This window comes from Carettochelys insculpta, chromosome 1, assembly GCF_033958435.1.
Source record: "Carettochelys insculpta isolate YL-2023 chromosome 1, ASM3395843v1, whole genome shotgun sequence".
NCBI lineage: Eukaryota > Metazoa > Chordata > Testudines > Carettochelyidae > Carettochelys > Carettochelys insculpta.
Window position 1 is genome coordinate 147,927,431 of NC_134137.1, and position 22,200 is coordinate 147,949,630.

The 22,200-nt window shown below is 41.4% G+C and overlaps 1 protein-coding gene and 1 long non-coding RNA gene across 17 annotated transcripts in view; one reads left to right on the top strand and one right to left on the bottom strand.

The window, feature by feature from the left end:
- The window catches only part of LOC142012580 (uncharacterized), a 52,808-nt gene extending 41,951 nt beyond the window's left edge, over positions 1-10,857 (bottom strand). Inside the window, exon 1 of the long non-coding RNA XR_012645404.1 lies at positions 10,781-10,857. This is a non-coding gene — a long non-coding RNA (uncharacterized LOC142012580). The remainder of the gene's footprint in view (positions 1-10,780) is intronic.
- Positions 6,381-21,702, top strand: TCEANC (transcription elongation factor A N-terminal and central domain containing). Of its 16 annotated transcripts, XM_074992976.1 has the most exons (6): positions 6,723-7,238; positions 8,001-8,181; positions 9,525-10,839; positions 13,105-13,282; positions 13,988-14,098; positions 18,443-21,702. In XM_074992976.1, exon 6 carries the CDS (start codon positions 18,451-18,453, stop codon positions 19,480-19,482), a length of 1,032 nt encoding a protein of 343 aa, XP_074849077.1. In that variant the 5' UTR covers positions 6,723-7,238; positions 8,001-8,181; positions 9,525-10,839; positions 13,105-13,282; positions 13,988-14,098; positions 18,443-18,450; the 3' UTR covers positions 19,483-21,702. The 16 variants fall into 16 exon arrangements, with proteins under 16 accessions (XP_074849130.1, XP_074849039.1, XP_074849049.1 ...); XM_074992938.1 differs by lacking the exons at positions 9,525-10,839; positions 13,105-13,282 and adding an exon at positions 6,391-6,420 and having other exon boundaries at positions 7,161-7,261; XM_074992948.1 differs by lacking the exons at positions 9,525-10,839; positions 13,105-13,282 and adding an exon at positions 6,391-6,420 and having other exon boundaries at positions 7,161-7,238.
- The last annotated feature ends 498 nt before the right edge of the window (positions 21,703-22,200 follow it).

A 22,200-nucleotide genomic window follows, 5' to 3' on the forward strand; every position in this document is an offset into this window, starting at 1 on the left:
TGCAATGGCTTTCAATGGGTACTAGAATAAAGAAGACTGGTGAATTATAAAAGTATAAGTAGTTACATGTGAAACTGTTTTCCATGGTATTGCTTGTAGTTTCCCCAAAACTATTATTTTAATGGCATATACTCTGGCAAAAGAGATCTTTATTCTCAATGTGCATATGTAAGGTGTTAATGGAACTATAGATGCCACATGGGCATATGTGCCTAATTTTCATTCTACACAAAGCTTAGAATTTTCAAAACATCACATACCTAAGTAAACTCAAATTTGCATTTATCCCTTTTCAAACTTCCATGTCCTTTTAAACACTGTAACATAGAATTGGATCAATAAATGCAATACAACAGTAGTACCAAGTGCAAAATATTCATCATGCTCACTCCTACTCACATACTAAAATTATCTAAATTTTCTCGTCATTTTTGGACTCCTGTTTCTCCCAGCAGTATTATAACTGTAATTAACATAACAATACAGTGAACCCTTGATTTAATGGACCCTGATTTAACAGACTTTGGAAATAACAGACGCTGTCCGCCAGCCTTCCCGACCCCAAATAAATGCTGGCGACTCACCACGGCTGCTAGAGCCACCACTGCTGCTGGAGCCTCTGGGGACACTGCAGCGGCTGTGGCCACTGGAGCTGGACGGGCCGCTGGAATGGCTGGGACCTCCAGTCCTGCAGATTTGGATTCAATGGACTTTGGGCATTAATTGGCGCCCCTTGCCATTCGCTACTGCATTAAACAGAGGGTTTACTGTAGTGGTAACATCCCAGCCTGAAAGAGGACAAATTTGGACAAGATATCAAGCACTAACAGGAGCCATTCACTCAAATCTTGTCAGGCTATTTTTATAGTAAACAAAACACTCAGAATGCCCAAGAATCCTAAGGAGGAGGAGCTACACTACCGTGGTCATAAATCCTGGACCATGGGGAAAAATATGGACATCTGTTCCTAAATTCATGGATATGAAAAAGAATGAGTTCTTGTGTATGAACACATCACCATGCAGACAGTTATAATGGTGCATCCTCTTATTACTAAATCTGATATAAATTAATGAATAAGAATCAAAGGATAATTAAACTCTATTTAAAGTATCTTTTTTTTTTTTTGCTTCTAATTTCTCAGCTACTGCCCTGCAGCAGATGGAACTGAATTTGAAGCTTGTGGCTTGCGCTTGCATATGTAGCATTGCATACTTGTATTCAAGCTGTAAGCAGAGCTAAAGCGTTAATAAGGAATAATTTTACCTTCTTATGGATTTACACTAATCCTAAACTGTCAGAAAAACAGATGCCTCCTCTGACTAATGTCTGATGGATTTGGGAAACAGATAAAATTCCAAAATAAGAAATTACCCACTGTGCATCTCCTGCCAGTGTTGGCTTAAGGCATGAACATATTAGTCAATGGGGACCTCATCTTTCAAAGAGGAATTCAAACATTTGAAAAGGTGTCTTCAAAATCACTTCAAAAATTTTCCTATAAGCTTCTCTAGCCTCCAACCTCCAGAGACTTGTAGGAGTATCTGCATCTTGTGGCTTTTACTTCAGCAGTAAATCCTCCCTACTAGTAAGGTTTGAAGACCCTGATTTTTAATTAATCTACACCATGTTTAGTTTAACTCTGCCATGAAGCCTCTCGGGGTTCCATGCCAGCCCCAAGCCTGGATGAAGGAGGAGGGTTGGTTGGATGAGTGTCGATACGTTGATTGCAAATCAACAATATGAATGAAATCTGATGCCAGTACTATTAACTGATGCAAGATGCTGGCTTGGATGTCACCTGGATAAACAAGGTCCATGGCACCAATCGAGTGATTGGAGTTGGGTCAATAAGTTGGCTACCAAAAGAAAATTACAATGAACACATATACTGTTAATTGGAACATGGAACGTCTGAACACTGTGGGTGACTGGAAAGTGAGAGCTGCTTCGAAAGGAGATGGAGAGATACTGAGATGATATACTCAGACTTACAGTGCATCGGACGGCATCAGGAAAGATGTGTAGTTGCGAAGTCATTTGGTCCACGAATGAAACAAAGCATGAGGCAAGAGTGGGATTCCTTCTTAGCAAAAGAGCTAGAAGAACATTGTTCGGATACAAACTGGCGACTTCAAGAATGATGATAGCGACATCTGAGACAAAATCATTCACCATCTCAGTCGGTCAGGAGTATGCACACACATCGGACAGTACAGAGGAAGAGATTGAGCTATTCTATAAAGACTTGACAAAGATACTGGAAGAGAGACCAAATAGAGATGTGTTAATCATCAGAGTAGATTGAAACGTGAAGGTCAGAACAGATAAGGAAGGTTGGGAGAGAGTCATGGGAAGGTTTGGATATGGAAAAAGAAATGAACAAGGCACGAAACTACTAGAGTTTGCTATGGAGCACAAGATGGTGATCTGCAACACGAGATTCCACCAAAGGGACTGTAGGACGCGGATATGGCAATCAAGTGATGGGAAGTCCAAGAACATGATAGATATCATCTTGATAAGAAGATGGGTAACATCAGTACAGCAGTGCCCAACTTTGAAAGGCGCGGATATAGACTTGGACCACAGTCTAGTGCAGTGATTACCAAACTTTTTGGCATCATACCCCACTTTTGATTTTTGAGAAACCCTCATGCCTCCCCTTTTATTTACCATCATCCAACTCCCTTAACAAAAAATTCAATTGGTAGTTTAAAATAAACACAAAAACTTGATATAAAAATGTAATTAAAAATAAACATAGTTTTTTCTGGCCCCTTGTTAGTCCCTGGCGCAGCCCCAGTTGGTGAGCTGCCTGAACCTCATGCCAGCCGCCAGAGCTGCCCACGACAGCTGCCTACCTGCCTCAGACCTGCACTGCCAGAGCTGCCCGCCCAAGCCCCACATTGCCAGGACCAGCCTCCCGCCTGCTCACCAGCAGCTGGGGCCAGCCGCCCACTCAAGCCTGGGCCAGCTGCCAGCCCAAGCCCCATGTTGCTGGGGCCAGCTGCCTGCCTGCTAGCCTGAGCTGCCTGAGCTCTGCAACACCAGAACCAGCTACCCAAGCCTCGTGAGTCCTGCAAGCCAGATGGCTGCCTGAGCTCCGCAAGCCACCCGCCCAAGTCCCTCCCCTCCCACAAAGCCAGGCACCACCAGCCCCCTGCTCTTACCCCATCCGCATCCCCCTTACCTGAGCCAGTTACCCCCCATCTCCCATCTAACCCCATCCTCCTCTTCCTCCCCCCGCCCCTACAAACCACATTCACTCACGTTTGCATGTGGGTCTTCGCCAGCTGCCTGCTTTTTATAGTAGCGGCACCGGGTCACCCACGTAAAATGGCAGGGGCTGAGAGACAGAAGGAAAAGGGTGGGGAAAATTATGGAGAGGGTTGGGTTACCTCGTGCCCCCCCTGGAATTTCTTGATGCCCCTCCAGGTGGGCACGCCCCCAGTTTGGGAAACTATAGGCTAGTGATTGCAAACATCAAGATGAAACTCAAAAGAAAGTGTAATATAGTTTAAGAAAACAAGAGAAATGGCAATGCCAGGTGAGGAAGAATAAAGGAATTCATACAAAGCAGCTCTTAAAGAGAAGATTAGGAATGCGGGCACAGACAAAGAAAGACCTAGATAAGAGAGTCTAAGAGATAGCCACTGTGATAGAAGAGGCAGTTGAACAGACAGTTCTGGAAGAAGAAAAGGTCAATAAGAAGTGGATTATGCACGAGATACTGAAGCTGGTCCAAGAGAAGAGAGCGTTGGAGATCAGACAGGATGTTTCCAAGAGGGTGGAACAGGAATATGGAGTAAAATGCAACGAGGTAAGGAAAGCAGCCAGAAAGGATAAGTCGATATGGTTAGAGGAGTCATGTGAAGATAGAGAGGTATTACAGAGAGTGTAAGACTAGGCTGCTCTATAAGATGATGTGAGCCGATGCCCAGGTGCCAGCTAAAGGTCTGGTGAGGCAAAAAAAAGGGCAGGGGGGTGATGCTACACCAGCAGCTATGCTAAGCAGCCAGGGCAGGCTGGGTTCTTTGGTTTGTGTTTAGTTCGGGTACAGCAGCAAGAGGAAAATTACCCTTAGAGAGGCTTTAACAGTTACTTTTTATTTATACAAAGATAGAAACAATTTAACTAAGACAAATGATTAAAGTACAAGTTAGTACTTGTACTTGTATGGTTCTTAAAGGGGAAACAACACAATTTAACTTAAGAAAAGTTTTAGACAAACTAGCTAGCTTAAACTAATACAATTAATGTGTACACAAGAAAGGCCTGTGGCAGGTGTGATTTTTACCCCTGCCTCTTAGACCTGGTGGAACCAGAGTCTTTCCCTCAATTCCTATAGGAAAGAAGTGTAATACAGGTGTAATTCTTACCCCTGCCTCCTAGATCCAGTGTGACCCAGATTCTCTCAATCCCTCGGGAAGAAGTAGATACAAACCAGGCGTCCCCAGTCTCGGGAGTTAATTCCAGACCTGGCCAGCAGGTGTAGGTGATTGAAACTCAAAGGGGGGGTGGTCTGCCAAGCCCCTTTATACTGCTTTTGTCACGTATGCTTCTTCCTGGTCTTAAGTGGCCAATTGGGAGGAATGTTTTGAACCCCAGGTTTCCCAGGGAAAGTGCAAGGCTCAATTCGCACCTGTGAATTGTGGACAATTGGGCACCTTTGGAGGTGATGGGCGGGGTTCCCCAATCTTCCTGGGGAAGTGATCAAGGCTGGGGAAGTGATCAAGGCGTGTCAATTACCGAGATCAGCCAGAAGGGTGGCCATTAGCTAGCCCATTTACTGTCTGTTTTTTGTGTACAGTAGAGAGGCTGGGCGAGACAGCACACCTGCATTCCCAGGACATCAAAGGCCGCCTGTCTCCCCTGCTTATTTCTCTCTCTGTCTCTCCCAGTGGGGGGGGGAGGAAGAAAAGGCCAAATGGGGGGTTCATGTCTGCCTACAGATGATCAGGAATATTAATAGGAAGTGGCAGCCAAAGCAGATGGTATAAAAGACAAGAAAGAAGTGCTCATGAAAAAGGAAAAGGTTGTGCACCGATGGACAAGATATTGCACTGATCTGTACAAAGCACAGTTGGACCCAAGATGATCAAATAAGGCAGAGAAAGTATGATTCATGAAATAAACTATGTAAAATAGCATGGCAAGAAGGGAAGGCATCTAAGGAATGGACAAGATCTGTGCTAGTAAAAATATACAAGAAAGGAAGTGCATTGGAGTGCAAGAACTACAGAATGATCACCCTGGCAAGTCATGTAGGCAAGGTGCTGATGGTGAGCCTGAGATCACAGACAGAAACATGCCCTGCCATGACAGGCTTGGCTTGTGTTTCAGTGGTTTGTTAACACCTGGCCAATGATGAGTTGGACTGCCTTCCAAAACATTTCAGCAGTTTGTAAACTCCTGGCCTGGCATCCTCTGAGAACTTTTCCTACCACTAGGCATGCAGAAGGAAATCTCAGCTCATCGTGGGCACCCATCAATCAGTGTTGCTTCCTTCAAAAATCTGTAGCTGGTTTCAAGCATCATCTTTGGCAGAGGGGATGAGTTCGACTGCGTTTCAGAATGTTTCAGTGGTTTGTAAGCACCCTCAAAACCCACGTCATCGGCCACACCACCATACACAGCAAACACGTCTTTAACTTCCCTTTCAACCACCCTCAGGGCAGCCCCGATTCCATAGGCCTTAGCCATTGCATGACTGTCATTTGAACACAGCCTGCAAAGGTCCGGGCGGGCGAGGGGTGTTGAACTAGAGCCGCACACAGGGAGCTGAACCGGGGCGGGAGGACGGAACTGGCTATCACCACGATGACGCCTCACGCTGCAGGCAGCCAGCTTGGGCCCTCGGCACAACAGGGAGGCCACGCGCACACCCGTAGGCGGAGCGCATGCGCGAAACCTCCTCCCCCCCCCCAACTGCTGGGGGCCGAGCCAACACAGCAGAATGAGAACACCCCCCCGCCGGGAGCGGGAGAGAAGGTCGGCTGACCGGGCTGAACCACTCCGCCAGCCCTGAAGGGGGGTGGCAGGGAACGGCGGGGCACTTCCCTCCAGGGTCTCAATGGATTCGGCCCATCCACGCCCAGCCGCGCCCTTGGATTGGTCGAGCCTCTCCGGCTCATTCCATTCTCTCCCCGTGGACGGGGGGGACAAGATATTTAGAGAGACGGCTCTGCATACACCCCCTCCCCCCAGGGGTGCCGGGGAGCGGAGAGGGAGGGTAGCCTGGACCGTGGCGGGTTGCCTGGTTTGGATTTGAACTGCAGCCGCACGCAGGGGGTTGAACCGGGCGGGAGCATGGAACTGGGGCCGCGTGTAGGGGGGCGTTTACGCCACGGCGGGAGGGGATTGAAGTGGAGCGGCGCGTGCGCGGCGGTGTTCCGGAGCCAGAGGCGCGTGGGGTGGTGAGCTGGAAGCCGGGGTTGAACTGGGGTCGGGGAGGTCAGCCAGAGTCGCGCCTGAGGGGTGGTGAGCTAGAGTCAGGGGCGGGGGCTGAGCTGGGGCCATGCGGAGGCGGGGAGGGCGAGTATGTGCACCAGCTGCAAGTGTCAGACTCAGCTCGTATTCTTGTACGTGTGGCGAACCCCACCTTCCAGATACAGAAAGTTCCACTTCGGTGTCATGGGTGTCAGTTACTGAACCATTCCTGTTTGGTGTATTTTCACGGGGAAAAGACTGCTGAAAATGGTGGTTTGTTTTCAACAGCGCGGGGGGGAGGGGAGTGAGGGCAATGCATTGTGGGTAGAAGAGAGCACACACCCACAACCACTTGTGTGGCATTTTATTCCCATAATGCACTAGCAAAAAAAAAACAAGCCCAAAATGCAGTGGGATTGCAGGGACCGTGGGATGGGTGCCCACAATAAACTGCTGCAACAATGGAAATTTGGCAATTTAGTGGGGACACTAAGTCAGTTTAGTGAGGCAGTGTGGACACAACTTTATAAAATGTAGTGGTAAAAACTCGACTTCCATAAATTTCACTTTATTTCATAGTACAGATGTAGTCTGGGATTTAGGAGAAAAAAGTGCAAAATTACATATAATTTTCCATGCAAGTATGAAATTAGGGAACGGTGAATACTACTACTACTGAACACTGCATTATAGGAAGCTCATCGCATGATCCCTGTGTCATCCAAAGCTTCCCAAAATACAGTCCTGGATAGTGGTGAGTTGCACAGTGGGCTACCATGCATGCTGCACCACGCTGTGAAGCGATGTAAGTACACATACTTAAGTATGGTGAGTACACATACCACAAAGTGTGATGTGTAGTTTGTGGCAATCCTATGCTTATATAACTTTTGTTAATATAAGTTTGTAGTGTAGATATAGCCTTAGTTATAGGAAAGGTTTGGGAACAGTAGCAGGAAAAAATATGAGGCTGGGTCTGGAGTTGTTCAGGTATTTAGGCTCCTGCTCTTGTGGAACTGGTCCTACTACACTCAAAAGTAGATGTTTGCTTTTGAGAAGGATTTAATATGAGCAAGTGTACTGCCCTTATTGACTATTTGAGAGTTGAGTTTTACACACAGGCAATAACATGGAAAAAAATAGTAATGGCTATGAAGAGAGGAAAAATGAGTTGCAAAACAGAATCCCTGCTGGTGGAACAAGTGAAAACAAAGTTTTGACACCAGGCTAGGAAATCTGTCAGACTGGAAGCCACAATGATCCAGCACAATAAACATGTACTATAAAAAGATGTTAAAAGTAAAAACTCCAAAATAAAAATCCTAGTAAAATACATAGCAACATTAAGACTATGAACGTGTGTGTCATTGCTAAAGCCACTAGCAACTATTTACTGGTAGGTATTTTGTGTATTTGCTATGAACATGGGCATGGACTGTGCAGACCACCCACAGGAAAAAAAAATAAGGGTACCTCTACACTACAGGGAAGATTGACCCTGCCACGGTTGATCTTCCAGAGTTTGATCTAGCGAGCCTACTGAGGACATGCTAAATTAAATTTACAGAGCGCCCTGTTGACTGTGGCACTGCTGCCTTGCTGGTAGGAACAAGGGAAATTGATGAGAGCACAGTGACCTCCCTTAGTAGAGATGGTGTGGAAGGATAAGAGATCTGGAATCGGAAAGCATGCTACCTACAGGGGGAGAACACGTACTGGACTCTTGTGGAGAAATGGAGGCAAAGAAGGTGAGAGAGCAGATGCTAAGCATTCCCTGTCATGAATTAGGCTATTTTAGAGTCTGCAACAGAGACAGCCTAGGAAGGGTGGTCAACAGGCAGATCACTTCTGGGCCACCAGATGCTTTTGAACCAACCCTGAAATCTAACTGCCATATTGTCATGGTTATTGTGGGGTGAGAAATGTCTCTTTGCAGTCTGGACCTCGATTGTACCTTAGCCAAGCCATTTGGACCTTGACAAAAAATTATTTAGTCCTGGCCTAAGAGCCAGACCTGCTGACGGGCACAAAAGGGTCAGTTGCCCCAGGCCTGGCATTTCAAAGGGCCATGGAACTCTGTTGCTCCAGGCCCCTTTGAATTGCCACAGCAGCGCTGCTCTGCTGTTGCGTGTGGCTGAGGGAAGGGGAGGCAGGGAGCACTGCAGTGCTGAGGGCTGACAGCTGTGGACCCCACCCAAATCTGCTGATGGGAGTGGGGATGGGCCCAAAGGGGGACACTACCCCCAGGTCCGGTGTTTTAAAGGGGACTGGAGCTCCAGGCCTCTTTGAATTGCTGCAGTGCTGTACCCAGAGCTGCATTACAGATCAAATCCAATTTTCACTGTATTCATAAGAGCTTTTCCGTTGACTTCAATGGGAGATGAATCTGGCCCAAAATGAGGATGAACTTTCAGAGAGGGACAATTACCTTCTTGCAGGTACCAGTGTAAACAGAAGAGTGGTTTTAATGGCGTAGCACTCAGACAGGCAGTAAAGCGACAGGTTGGGGAAGTCAGTCTTGTGAGAAACAGCTATTTGGCACATTAATGCTGGTGGAAAAATCACAGTTCCAGTTCTTTCTGTAGCTATGGTATGGTCCCAAAAGGATATTTATGGGACTCTTGGATGCTTGTAGGACTGTCAGGCTCACACCAGGAAAGCCAAGAGCTCTAATGCAGTACTTTTATGTCCAGAGAATCAGTGGAAGAGTGATTTATATATGAGAGAACCTCATCTTAGCACAGGAGATGGGCAAGTCCAGGCTACAGGGTTCCAAGAAAGATATCTCTGAGGGCCCTTAGTAACAACTGAAGACCCTGATCCTTCAGGGAACTCCACTGATTTCAATGGGGCTGAGTTGGATACAGGAATCTGCCAACTGGGAACAACTTGCAGGATCAAGCTTTACTGGCGGTGGCTATTTATTAAGGGTGTATGTGCCACCGTTGATAAAGTTGAAGATCTATTACAGTCAAAACAAAACGAAAGCTCACCCAATAAACTATTTTGCTAGTCTTTAAAGTGCTACTTGACTGCTTTTCGTTTTGATAGTGTATAGACTAGCACGGCTTCCTCTCTGTATCTATTACAGTGTCCTGGATCTGAGTTTTTATACTGAAGTGACAGAAGACTCCACTTTGGAGGATTGGCTCATGTATTCTGAGTTCTCTGAGATTACACTGGTTTAGGACATTCTGCCTTTGCCCACATAACACCGCTATTTCACTAAACAATTTTAATCCTTTTCAAGACTTTTGTCTGGTTACTTCTGTTATTGGCAATTACTGCTCTCCTTGGTAAAATGCATGCACTTACTGTACATGAAGAACAAACTGGAGTGAGGGACTTTATGACAAGATTACCTTATAGTCCTCTATTACAATACAAATCCAAAACTACAGACACACCATTTTGCCTCTTGTGTGCTCTTTTAACTACTATGCACAAAGTAAGAATATTTTTTCAGGGAAGGCAGTGGATATGCTGAAACTGTCACAGTATTTGTAGAAAAGACTTGTTTTCTCCTCTCCTGATGTTCACAACTCCTCATTAACTGCCAATAATGGACCATTTCCACCCTGATGGACTAGACCTTGTCAGCTCTGGCCCCTCTTTAAATCCTCCTCTGAACCACCCCCATGCATCTGATGAAGCAGGTCTTTGCCCACAAAAGCTTATGCTCCAAAATATCTGTTAGTCTTTAAGGTGTTACAGGACTTCTTGTTGTTTTTGTACTTCACTGTAGCTTTTGGAATCATTATTACATATTTTTCTGAAAGACAGTTTGTTGGTGTTTTTTAACTATTTATACAGTTTCAAAACACAGTCAAAGGTAAACATTGGATTTTTCTAATTTTCCTTTCTTGCATGCACCAGGATAATGTCATTATTACAAAATTACGCTGAATCAAACCATGCACCCTCTGCACATGTTAGGGACTACCATTTTGCTTGACTCATCTGTTGCCTGGGCTTTTGAAAAACCTTTTAAGATAGAAAAAAAGCAATAATCTTGTGTGCTGATATAATAATCTTGAGAGAGTGCACACTATGTCATGGAATGCATCAGAAGTGAATACAATGTCACTTCAGAAAAATAAAAATCAACATTTCATATTACAATAGCTCCCTCTGGTGGTGAAAAGAAATAAATCCTGAATTTTAAAACTGCAAATTATATTTTGTGAATCAGTGATTCTCAGTTCAGGATATGCAGAGGTCTTCCATCTCAGTGACCATCTATAAGAAGTGTGACAAGATGGACTGTGGAAATACCAAGGGATTTCCTTGCTTTCAGCTGCCAGTAAATTCTCACCTGAATCCTTCTGAACCCCCAATCCTGCTTACCCGAATCACCTCCCTCTGGGAGAAGTTCCTCTGGAGTCACAATGCGGCTTCCAATCAGGGTAAGGCACAACTGATATTATCTCTTCTCCCTACATAATACAAGAGAAGTGTCAGGAGCAATGTCAGCCTCTGTACATGGCATTCTTTGATTTGACTAAGGGATTTGACTCCATCAACCATGAGGCCCTCCGGAAGGTCCTGTGACACTTTGGCTATCTGCCAAACCATCAACATCATGTCTCTTACACAACAACATGCAGGCCATGATACTCAGCAATGGTGACACAACTGAACCAATGGATGTAAGGACTGGAGGCAAATGAGGGGGTATGATAGCACTTATGCTATTTAATATCTTCCTGGCAGCCATGATACAGGTTATTGGAGATGATATTCTAAGTGGAGTGAAAATAACCTACAGGACGGTTAGTAGCTTCTTCCATCTAAGCTGCTTCAGAACGAAGACCAAGACTACAACATCATGGCTACGTCTACACTAGCCAAAGACTTTGAAATGGCCGTGCAAATGGCCATTTCAAAATTTACTAATGAAGTTCTGAAATACATATTCAGCGCCTCATTAGCATGCGGGCGGCCGTGGCACTTTGAAATTGACGCGGCTCACCTCCGCGCGGCTCATCCAGACAGGGCTCCTTTTTGAAAGGACCATCTGCTCATAGGAATAAGGGGACTTCAAAGTAGCAGGCGTCCTTTCGAAAAGGAGCCCTGTCTGGACAAGCCGCGTGACGGTGAGCTGCGTCAATTTCAAAGTGCTGCAGTCACCCGCATGCTAATGAGGCACTGAATATGTATTTCAGCGCTTCGTTAGTAAACTTCAAAATGGCCATTTCGAAGTTTTTGGCTAGTGTAGACACGGCCCACCAGTGTTAGAATTCAGTATGCTGATGACTCTGAAGTTAGTGCTACCTTGGAAGATATTTTCCAAGCAATCATTAATGTTTTTGCCATGGCCTATTGCAGGTTGGGAGTGACTCCTCTCAGTACATAAAAGGCCAAAGTTCTTTTTCAGCCAGCACCTGCCATACAGTACCCGAACCAACCATGGCAGATGACCAAGTGCTGGAAAATGTCAACAGCTTCCCCTGTCTCAAGCTATTTGTTGAGCAATGCTGACATTGACTATGTATGTATATATATGTGTATATAAAGAAACAACTCAAAAATTAGAGTAAAATTTGTGTAGTTATATGTATATATCTTAATCCTGAAGGATCCTAAAGCCCTTCCCAAAATAAAGACATATAGCACTGCTGAAGTGCTTCCAACTCTGGGACAGAGAGCAGCAGGAATTCATATGCTAATATGTGGGAAGAAAACTTGCTCAGAATATTATGGTAACTCTGTAACGTTTTTATAAGTGTTGTGGACCCTTAATGACTTTGAATGACAACACATCCATTCTGAAGTTTTCTTATGAAAAAATACATAGTTCTTGAACAGCTCAAGATTTCATCATCTCCATTAGCTTTGATCTTATGTTTGTGTTGAAGACAGGGCATTTAGAAATTTAACCACACCATAGTCTACCCATTATCTCCTGTAATCCAAGGTGGGTGTGCACTACTTTTTAGTGGGGAGTAGTTTAGACATTGATCCATGGAGGCCAGCATAACCACTGTTTCCAGGGAGATCTGAGGGAGTAAACTGCTGAAAAAACAACAGTCTTTACTGAAATGAGTATAGGACTTCCTTTATCTTAGCTTCTGTCGTTATTTATAAAATAGTCCCAGGCTTTCTGTCCACAGTCTTTGTTCTTGTAGATGTCCTGTGATGACCAAAGTGAGAGAACTTTAGAATTTATTCCGCTTTATTTGTCTGAAATGCCCAGTTCTATCAGCTTTCAGGACTAACTGTAGCCTCTCCAACTCACTTTTTGGGTGGAAGGGACACAATAAGGCAGGTATTTGGGGCATGGTGGAGCATTTTGGGATTATTGTTTTGATATCTCCCTTTGATTTTCTGATTTGGGGGGAGCTTTATGGTCTTTTAACAATATTTTGTCAAAATATTGTAGTGGTAGGATATTAGTGTTTACTTGTGGATGTAATTTAAATATATATCACTGTTTAATTCCAAGTGATAAACATTTTAAAATTTACCAAAACAGTGTATGACTTGTGAACCAGAAACGGCTGGCCCTTAACTACATACAGTTCTGTTGGTTAAATTGGCAAACAAGACATATTGATATAAAAAATTAACAAATCAAAATTGCTTATGGTGTTTCTTTGTGCGTGCAAGAGAGTGATATATATGCTGCTGACCCTTTGTCATTTACATGAAGTGACTGTTTTTCTTTTAAGGATTCTTTGCTGGAATATATCTTAATATCTTGATTGAGTCAAGATAAATTGTTTGCTGCTGATGACAAAACAACTTCACACAGCGAAATAACACTGTCAGAGAGTCTCCTGAGTTTCCAATGGAGAGTGAACTGATCAAGGCTTTTGCAAAGCAGTCTGCTTCATGATAGTTTGTAGGGTGAGCAGTAGTTTTCGCACAGTGCAGCACATTCCTTTTGGTGGGATGGCCAGTATTAGTGATTCTGGTATATAATTATCTTGATTTGGGTTTGTGCCAGTGTTCCCTGTAAAATGAGCACTTGAGTGTCTACTTGGGAGAGATTTAAATGCCCCCCCCCCCCCCAGCTGATTAGCACAGACCGCACAACCAGCAGCATGTATTCCTAGTGGTGGTAAACATCTGCATGTGCCTTGGTGCACATAACAAAATCTGTTCCACACACGGATGGAAAAACTTCGAGCACTGGTCTGTTTATTGCAGTGTGGATGCCAGAGCCCTAGGTTGGAGTACTGGACAGTGTTTTTTGTCTTTTCCCCTTCTACAGCTAAAATATAATGTAGATGCTCAAACCTAGGGTTCCCTAACCTGGTTCAACTCATTCCATTCTCACTGACACGGGGATTACATGTCACCATAGACATACTCACTGAGAACTGCTTTCCCTGTGGGAACATCTCTTTACCTAATTTCGTCAAGATTTTTAACTACTTTTAACTTTTGAGTGGTTTCTGTTCTGAAAAAGTTTTTTATTACAACTAGTTAGTAATGAATATCCCATTTCAGTAAAGGCATTAATTCTTTTGGGGCCATGACGGGGCCTATTAATAGCTTTGTGTACATATTTTGATAACTGATTTAACTGTTGCGTTTTTTCTTACTTAGCTCTGCTGCACAGATTCCATGTGAACTGTTTACTTTGGATTCCTTACAATTCATTGAATGCCTACATTGTCCTCTCAGGAAAGACTTTCTATAAGCCGTTTTGCTTTACATGTAAGTAGCCTGTGTCTTGAGCTATATATTTGCTAAGTTATTGCTTGTTGTATTGTTCAGTGTATTTGTAGTCCATATTAAGTATAATCTCTTGCTGTGTCACATAGACTCTTACACAGGCTGTCTTTGTTGTTTAAATCTCGTGTGATTTTTAATCACTTAGAGTGAAGTCCTGAAAATGTTAGTGCATGCCTGGGAGATTCAGAAAGCTCAGTAATTTAAACTCGTCATAGGGGCATGTGCATGGAAAAGGTATGAATAGAATTCATATGTGACAGTGCACACACATTTGTAACCATTAAAAGAGGGCTGGAAGAGATTACATTTGGCGGTGAGGGTGTACGCCAAACCAGTGCCTGATCCCGAAGTGCAGTATAATATATATTGGATGAGCACATGACACTGTAGCTAATTTCACCCTGTGTCTCATGCCCAACTAGTACAGCCAGCAGATCTTCCTCTTTCAACCCCAGCTACTTAATCTTTGGAAGTCAGGGGGCTTACCAAGTGCAGGGTTTATACCTCTTCTCTCGTTGCATCACTTTTAGTTACAGTCTAGTACTTGCTGGATTGGATCTATATTTGTTGTAAAGGATGTAGGATACTTTTGAAAATTAATATTATTTTTCCCTCCCTTTAGTTTTTCACAAATAAAACTGAGTGTATAGGTCTAAACTAAACAATGAGATTGAGGATGCCATTATGTATACAATTCAGCTGGTGTAATTGAAAAATGTATTCCGTCCATTTTCCTCCTCTCTGAATATTTTAAAACTATGCTTCAGTAGCATTTTTCATTTTTAATACTAATCCTCCAAGATTCACAAAGCTCTTCAAACCCATTTGTGCTTGACATTTTGGAGGCAGATTATGGTGCCAATTGAAAGTTAGACTGGGGTGTGGCTCACACTTAGAGAAACATGGCAGACCCTGTAATAAATAATTTCTATTACTTTCATTGTAGGTATTGATATTATCTGCAAAGTCAGTTAGACAACATTAAATTGGTTTGCATTCAGTTCAGATTTGGAAGGTTGGAAATAAATTCGCATGCGGGAAGTTCATCTTTGCAGCCATAACGTACTGAAACTTTTAGTTTAGAGAAATCTTAAATTCTGCAAAAATAGCTTAGATAGCCCACTTCCTTAGCTGTTAGTTTACTGTAGAATGACTGTATTTTTACAACTGTATGTATGTAAACATTCCCCTGGTGCTGTCTCCTTTTGAACTTCTGTCTGTAACTACTCTTTTGCGGATGTATATTCTGGATGCATACCAATGGTTTTCCCTCACTTTGAAAATTTGTCATGAGTTAAGATCATAAGAATCTTCAAAGTGGATTCATTCAGTCATGCTGAGCAGATTTTCAAAGTGAAAACATGGGACAGGCAGTCTGGGAACATTCCTGGGTTGTTTTTGGAAGCAGTCAGGGAAGTGTGAAGCTAGAATTTTAGCATCTGGGGGTAGAGGAAGAAGAAAGAAACCCCCTCTGCCTCTTTCTCATACTTTCTATGCTCTTGTTTTCTATTTTTTCTTTTGCCTCATGCTCCCTGTGGTCATTTTACATCTTTCACCATCTTTCAGTTTTCTTCCCTTTTACTTTCTCCTTATTCCCTTTACAATAATTATTCATTGTATTATTATTTGTATTACTACTGCACTTAGTAGCCTTTAAAGTGCTACTTGACTGCTTTTTGTTTTGCTAGTAGCCTAAGTTATGGTCTAGGACTGAGTTGTGTTAGGCGTTGTGCAAAGACAGAACAAAAAGATGGTCTATGCCCTAAAAAACTTACAGTCTAATTATAAGACAAAAGACAGCACACAGATACAGACAAACGGGAGAGGACAAGGAAGCAATGAGACAAAATTGGTCAGCCTGTAGACTAAATCTCCTTCTTAATTTTAGTCTTCATTCTGTTCCAGCCCGAAAGGCCCCACCTTAATTCTCTACTCACCTGTGATTCAGGGAAGCTGATCAGACCCCTGAATCATAGTAGGCAAAGTCAGTAATTACCTGTACATGGCTGCAGATCATGTGAGCTATTTGTCAGCTCATCATTCAGTGCACTGGCCAGACTTCTGCTTGGAGCCTTGAAGAGTAAAGCAAAGCAGGAATGGCACATGTGATAAGCCTGGCGATGTTATATTTCTTTGTATTTGAGCATTTAGCCACCTTGTTATCAGTGTCAGTAGGCTGGTGGCTTCTTTAGCTTGCTCAAGGCAGAAGAGAGATACAAAATTTTTGACAAAACGCTGTTTGTTTGTTTTTTAAAAAAAAGATGAGGACAAACCCTGAAAAAAGAGATACAAACAGTTGTTTGAGGCCTATTATTCACTCCAGTGAACATTTCATACAGTTGTAATTTATGCTTATCAGAGTGAGATAATGAAGAAAAGTATTAGAACTGCTGGTCTTTTGTACAAATTTGTGCATTGTTCCTTTTCTGAGGGCTTTGGGCTTTTTCTTTTTTGTTTTTTTTCTTTTGTTTTTTTCAATGGGCATGCTGGAAAAGGCAGAAGGGAATCTGCATTGCAGATGCCCTTTACTTTTCATTAGGCTGTATAACAGTGCATTTGCTTTGAAAACATTACTTGTACAGCACAGCCAGCATGCCAAGATACTTTATGGAAAAAAAAAACACAAAAAGGTCTTTGCCCTAAAGAGCTTGCAAAGAGAACAGTTAACAGTTTCTAATATAACAGCTCCTATTCTTAAATCTGCTTTACCTTTTTAAAATAAATAAAATAGTTACTTGATATGGAATGCAGGGAACAAGTAGGAGAAAGGGCAAAGGAGATGATCTCATTTGAAATTTACTCTTTTGGTCTCTGTGTTAGCCTCCCAGGGTTTAACTGGCATCCACATTGCAATAAACAGTTAAGTTATATATGTTCCTCTGTTTACTATAATAGTTACCCAAAACTCCTAAATGTCAAATATAATTGAAAAAAAAAATGAAAAGTGCTGGATCCATAAGAGTGGCCTAAAAATTCATTCTGAATTATATTGGATCAATTCATTTTCCAGAGAAAGTGTGACTTGGTCAAACAGTGCACGCATTGTTCAGTCACATGATTTTATCTTTCTGACGTAGTGAAGGCCTAGGAGAAGCTCAACATGAAGTAATCATTGCACATTTCAGTTTTCTGCTACATAACACTTTTAATGTAAGCACTGAAAGCTAGTTTCATGGAGGAGAATGTGAATGCATGGATTTTTCTTAAGAATTTGTTCACCATAAAATGTGCATGTATAATCCCCATTTATGTCACTAGCTAGACGTCCACTGATGGACATAATGGACTCCTGGGTTTTTTGTTCTATTCTGTGAGGGTAAGATGCAGAACTTGATTTATTATAATTAAAGCTGCCTGTAATGGAAAACAGTAAAATGTTTGGAGATTTATTAAATTTGCCGTACAAATTTGTAAATATTGATGGAAGAATTAATGCTAAGAAAAGAACTAGCTGGGTGGGTTTTTTTTAAGACTGATTTTTTTTAAAAGCCACAAACAAAAATCTTCTCAGATGTTTGTAGACTTTTGGGTGCCAGCGTTCCACTTGTTTGTCTAGATATGCTCCCATTGAGCTCAGTTGGAACTTGAGTACTGGAACAATTTCTCCTAGGTATGGGCCTTGTCATCAATATTGCTGCTGTTTTGACTGCTAGATTGAATTATTGGAATGTTCTACATGGGTCTGTCATAAAAGTCTATCTGGGAGCTAATGTTTTTGACACTGTAGTCTTATTTGTAACACTAAGAGATCCCAAACCCATTGTGCTAGCCATCACGCAAACATATAAACTTGATGGTAATACACCAAACACCCTGAAGACTTCATTGACTTCCTCTTTGCTGCTTCGTGAAATTCAAGTTGCTGGCATTGAGAGTATATAGCCCTAAACTATTTGTGTCCTTGGCTGTATGAGAGAGTTTTCTCTGGGTCATTGTAACAGTTTTTTCAGCAGGAGCCCTTTTTCTAAGAGTCTCATGGTTTTAAACATCAGAAGGCATGCTGAGTAGTGAACACTTAGCTTTGGACTTTTTTTCTCAATTAACTAATAGAACCAGAGTCTATTAGTATTTAAGATACAGTGCATGGCCAATCTGATGTCTGAATATTTTGACGAAGCATGTAACTGGCTATATATTCAACTTATTTTAAGTGTCTGCTTTTATAATATACATGCAAATAGAGACATCTTTAGTGAAATAGGATTTTTTGCATACTTAAAAATAAAATAAATAGTTTAGCAAAGCTGATGCAAGATTTGAGATGATTAATAAAATATGTGCTATAATTATACTGACCAGAGAAAGCTGTTACTATTACTTTTTCAGGTTTAAAAATGTCTGAGAAGGAAATAATTATGAACAGAACACATTATATTGAGAAACTACTCTGTGAAAACAATTTCCAAAAGATTGGAAATCATCTTACAGAGCTTGATGCTGTTGATATGACCGTAGAATATCTCCAAGAAACTGATGTTGCAAAAGCTGTGTATAGAGTCCTCAAGAACTGTCCTGCAATAACATTGAAAAAGAAAGCAAAGCATTTATTATCAAAATGGAAGACACTTTACAGAAATAACAATCTTTTGTCAGTACAAGGTAAAAAGTCAGTTTCTCAGAGTGTGAAAGATTATAATGAATATGTCAGCGTAATTCCACAAGAACAGACTGAGTTTTCTGATGAAAACCTTTCAAAAGATGCGGCATGTACTAAGCCAAAAGGCAATGTGAATCAACAGGGTCTCTTAGAAGAACAGCACACTGATAATGAAGACACTAAACCTGTTAGCACCGAAACAAGCTCACAAGAAGAACGTATGCAGGCCATGAGGTCTAAATGCGCAGAACTTATTTATAAAGCCTTGATAGATTCTGCAACAAGCAATGAGGAAACTGATAAGCGTCAAGAATTATCGAAAGAAATTGAAAAACAAGTTTTTGCTTTACATGCTAAAAATGACAAAAAGTACAAAAATTGCATCAGAAGCAAAATCTCTAACTTAAAGAATCCTAAAAATTCCCATTTAAAATGTAACCTGTTTTCAGGGACTTTGAGTCCAAAGACTTTTGCTGAGATGACAGTGATGGAAATGGCCAATGATGAATTGAAAAAACTCAGGGCTTTGTACACAGAATCATCTGTTCAGGAACATCAACTTCCCCAAGTTATTGATGGCACGCAGACAACCAAAATTAAATGTAGGCGCTGTGAAAAATTTGATTGCACTGTCACTATGATTGCCAGGGGAACTCTCTTCCTCCCTAGTTGGGTGCGAAATGCTAATCCAGATGAACAAATGGTGACTTATGTTATTTGTAATGAATGTGGAGAGCAATGGTACCACAGCAGATGGACTTGTTTGTGATTATTCAACCTTTAATAAATATCACTTAAAAGTGAAAAATGCAAAATAGATATTAGAAGAAAAGTGTGTTGGGTGTATTTTGTGTTCATTTTAAATGTTTATAAATCAGTACTAACTGCAAATAATAAATTGTAGGATAATAGCTAGAAATGGTCATAAAATCATTTTGGAGGTAGTTTTGAAATAAATATTTGGCTTTTATCAGAGAGGTAGCTGTGTTAGTCTGTATCCGCAAAAAGAACATGAAGTCCTGTGGCATCTTATAGATGAATAGATTTTTTGGAGCATAAGTTTTGTGGGCAAAGACCTGCTTCATCAAATGGTACTTTGCCTACAAAAGCTTATGCTCCAAAATATCTGTTAGTGTATAGGGAGCCACAGGACTTCCCATTGTATTTGGCTTTTAAATATTTAAATTTTATTTTCTATATGTGTGTAAAATATACATTGTGTGGCAATGTAATATAATGGTAAATACATTGCTTGCTTTTTAACAAAGAGTTCTTGGTATTTCAAAATAGTTAAGGACTTCTTTTCAAAGGTACCAAGCACTATGGTTCTTAATGTTTTCAGTCGGATGTGTGGATACTCAGCAGTTATTCAAAACAGGCCATTAGAACACTTTAAGCAAATTAATTGCAATAGTATAACATCCCCCTGCCCCCCCACCCCCGCCAACCCTGGCCCCCAGGATGATCATTGAAGAACGCCCAGCACAGACCTGCTGTGTCAGTTAAATGAGAAATTAATTTGCAAATAAGAATTGGATTATGTTTCTAAACAATTTAGTCATACATAAGTACAATTATAAGATGCCAAATATAAGTAGGAGAGAATGGTAGAAAATTCAAGCAAAAATGGACTTGGCTGTAAACTCTTTTGTAGCTAAGCAAAAAATGCTTCCTTAAAAAAGATCCCAGATCACACATGAGTATGACATAGACAGTGGTTCCCAATCTGGGGTCCATGAGGGTGTTACAGGGAGTCCATAAAAAAACGAATAATAATGATGATAGAAAAAAGACTTGGCTTTGATGGGGTCCGCACTTGTGAAAAGGTTGGGAACCACTGAATGTCATAGATTATTGTATCAATTTTGTGGTCCAAATTTGCATTTTAAAGTGGTGTGCATTATTATACTTTGTAGTAGATGTTTGCAGAATTAGATCTCTAAGGGCCTGATTCAGGAAGTTATTTATGCACAATATTAAATCATCTTTATTCAAAAAATTAAGTGATTTAGCTAATGAGACTTAACCATATGCTAAAGTGCTTTCCCAAATAGGGATGGTTTCCTGATGTGGGGTTTTAGTTACTAATTGCAACTATTTTATCAAACAGAAAAAAATCTCCTCTTAAAAGTCTCTGAAAATTATCACTGTGTGTTAAACCTCTCTAGTCCAGCACTTTCAGGACCTGACTGGTGCTGAATGAGAGAATTTGCCAAACTGTGGGAGCTCCACATTGTCTAGCAGCATTACCAACATTTCCATTCCTCCTTGGGCTCTTAGAAGACCTTTAGGGGTAAATTAGAGCAAAATAGCAGCAAAGAACACTAAGAGCCAGGACTTGTTGCTGTAAACAGACTTTGAGACCATGGGAGACTTGGCCACATCCATGATAAGTGGCCATCTGGCTAACTAAAATAATGCCAGGTGACACATGTTGCTGGGTAAGAAAGTGCCAGACTAGAGAGGTTCAGCCTGTATAACAGTCACACATCCTGGATGTTGTGCTGCCCATATACCAAAGCAGTAAACATAAAGTGAGTCTGAAGGCAAGGTTTCTAGAAACTGTTTTGTCTAGGAATCCAAAATATTTCATACATACTAAACCAGTTTATGCTTCAGAATTATCTTTAGAAAAGACAGTCACAAAAATTGTGCTCTGTTAACAGAATGTTACTTTTTTATCATTCAGGTAGTACATGGCAGGGGAGGAAACATTTCTGTTTTTCACTACACAAATCTGTGAAATATTGTGTTCTATGGTTGTTTCTTTCTGCAATAGTGAAGCATGTGTCCTATAAATTCATATATCAGGTTTATATCATGCGTAGTAACCACATAAGCTAGGATTAATATCCATATCCTGCTAGTATCCATTTATTTTTCTTCTGTGACCTTTACTTTTTTATTTATATTTTTTCTGTATGTATTTATACAATACAAAGTTAATTCTCTTCCATCTCCAATGGGCTATGGATTAAAAAGCACCAATGTTCTCATTTTTGGTTTTTGGTTTTTTTTTTTTACCATTGAAAATTATTTCATGAGCCCATGTTAATGGAGTAGACAGGTGTGATTTGGGAATGAAATTGACTAGAGTTTAGAATTCTTTGGTAGTCTACATTTCCGGTGTGTGATACACACATCACATCAAGGTGGCATTCTTTTTCTGGTTGATCTGAGTGGGAGGAGCATGGCACAACATGGTAGGAAGGGGAAGAGACTCTCACTGGTTCTCTAAATGAATAATTTAATACCTTACATTCCTATATATTTTCTCTGTTACTTATAACTAATTATCAGTACTTGAATCCTCAAGGAAATTATCCTTATATTCAGTCCCAGTTTTCTTAGCCTAGGATTTCTTTAACTTTGCATGATACAGAGAGAATACAGTGAAAAATAATGCTATCTTGATGGAGAGATGTGGGGCTATGTTATCAGCAAAACTGGATTATTGTTAGAAATTGTGAAGTCATAATTACTTGGC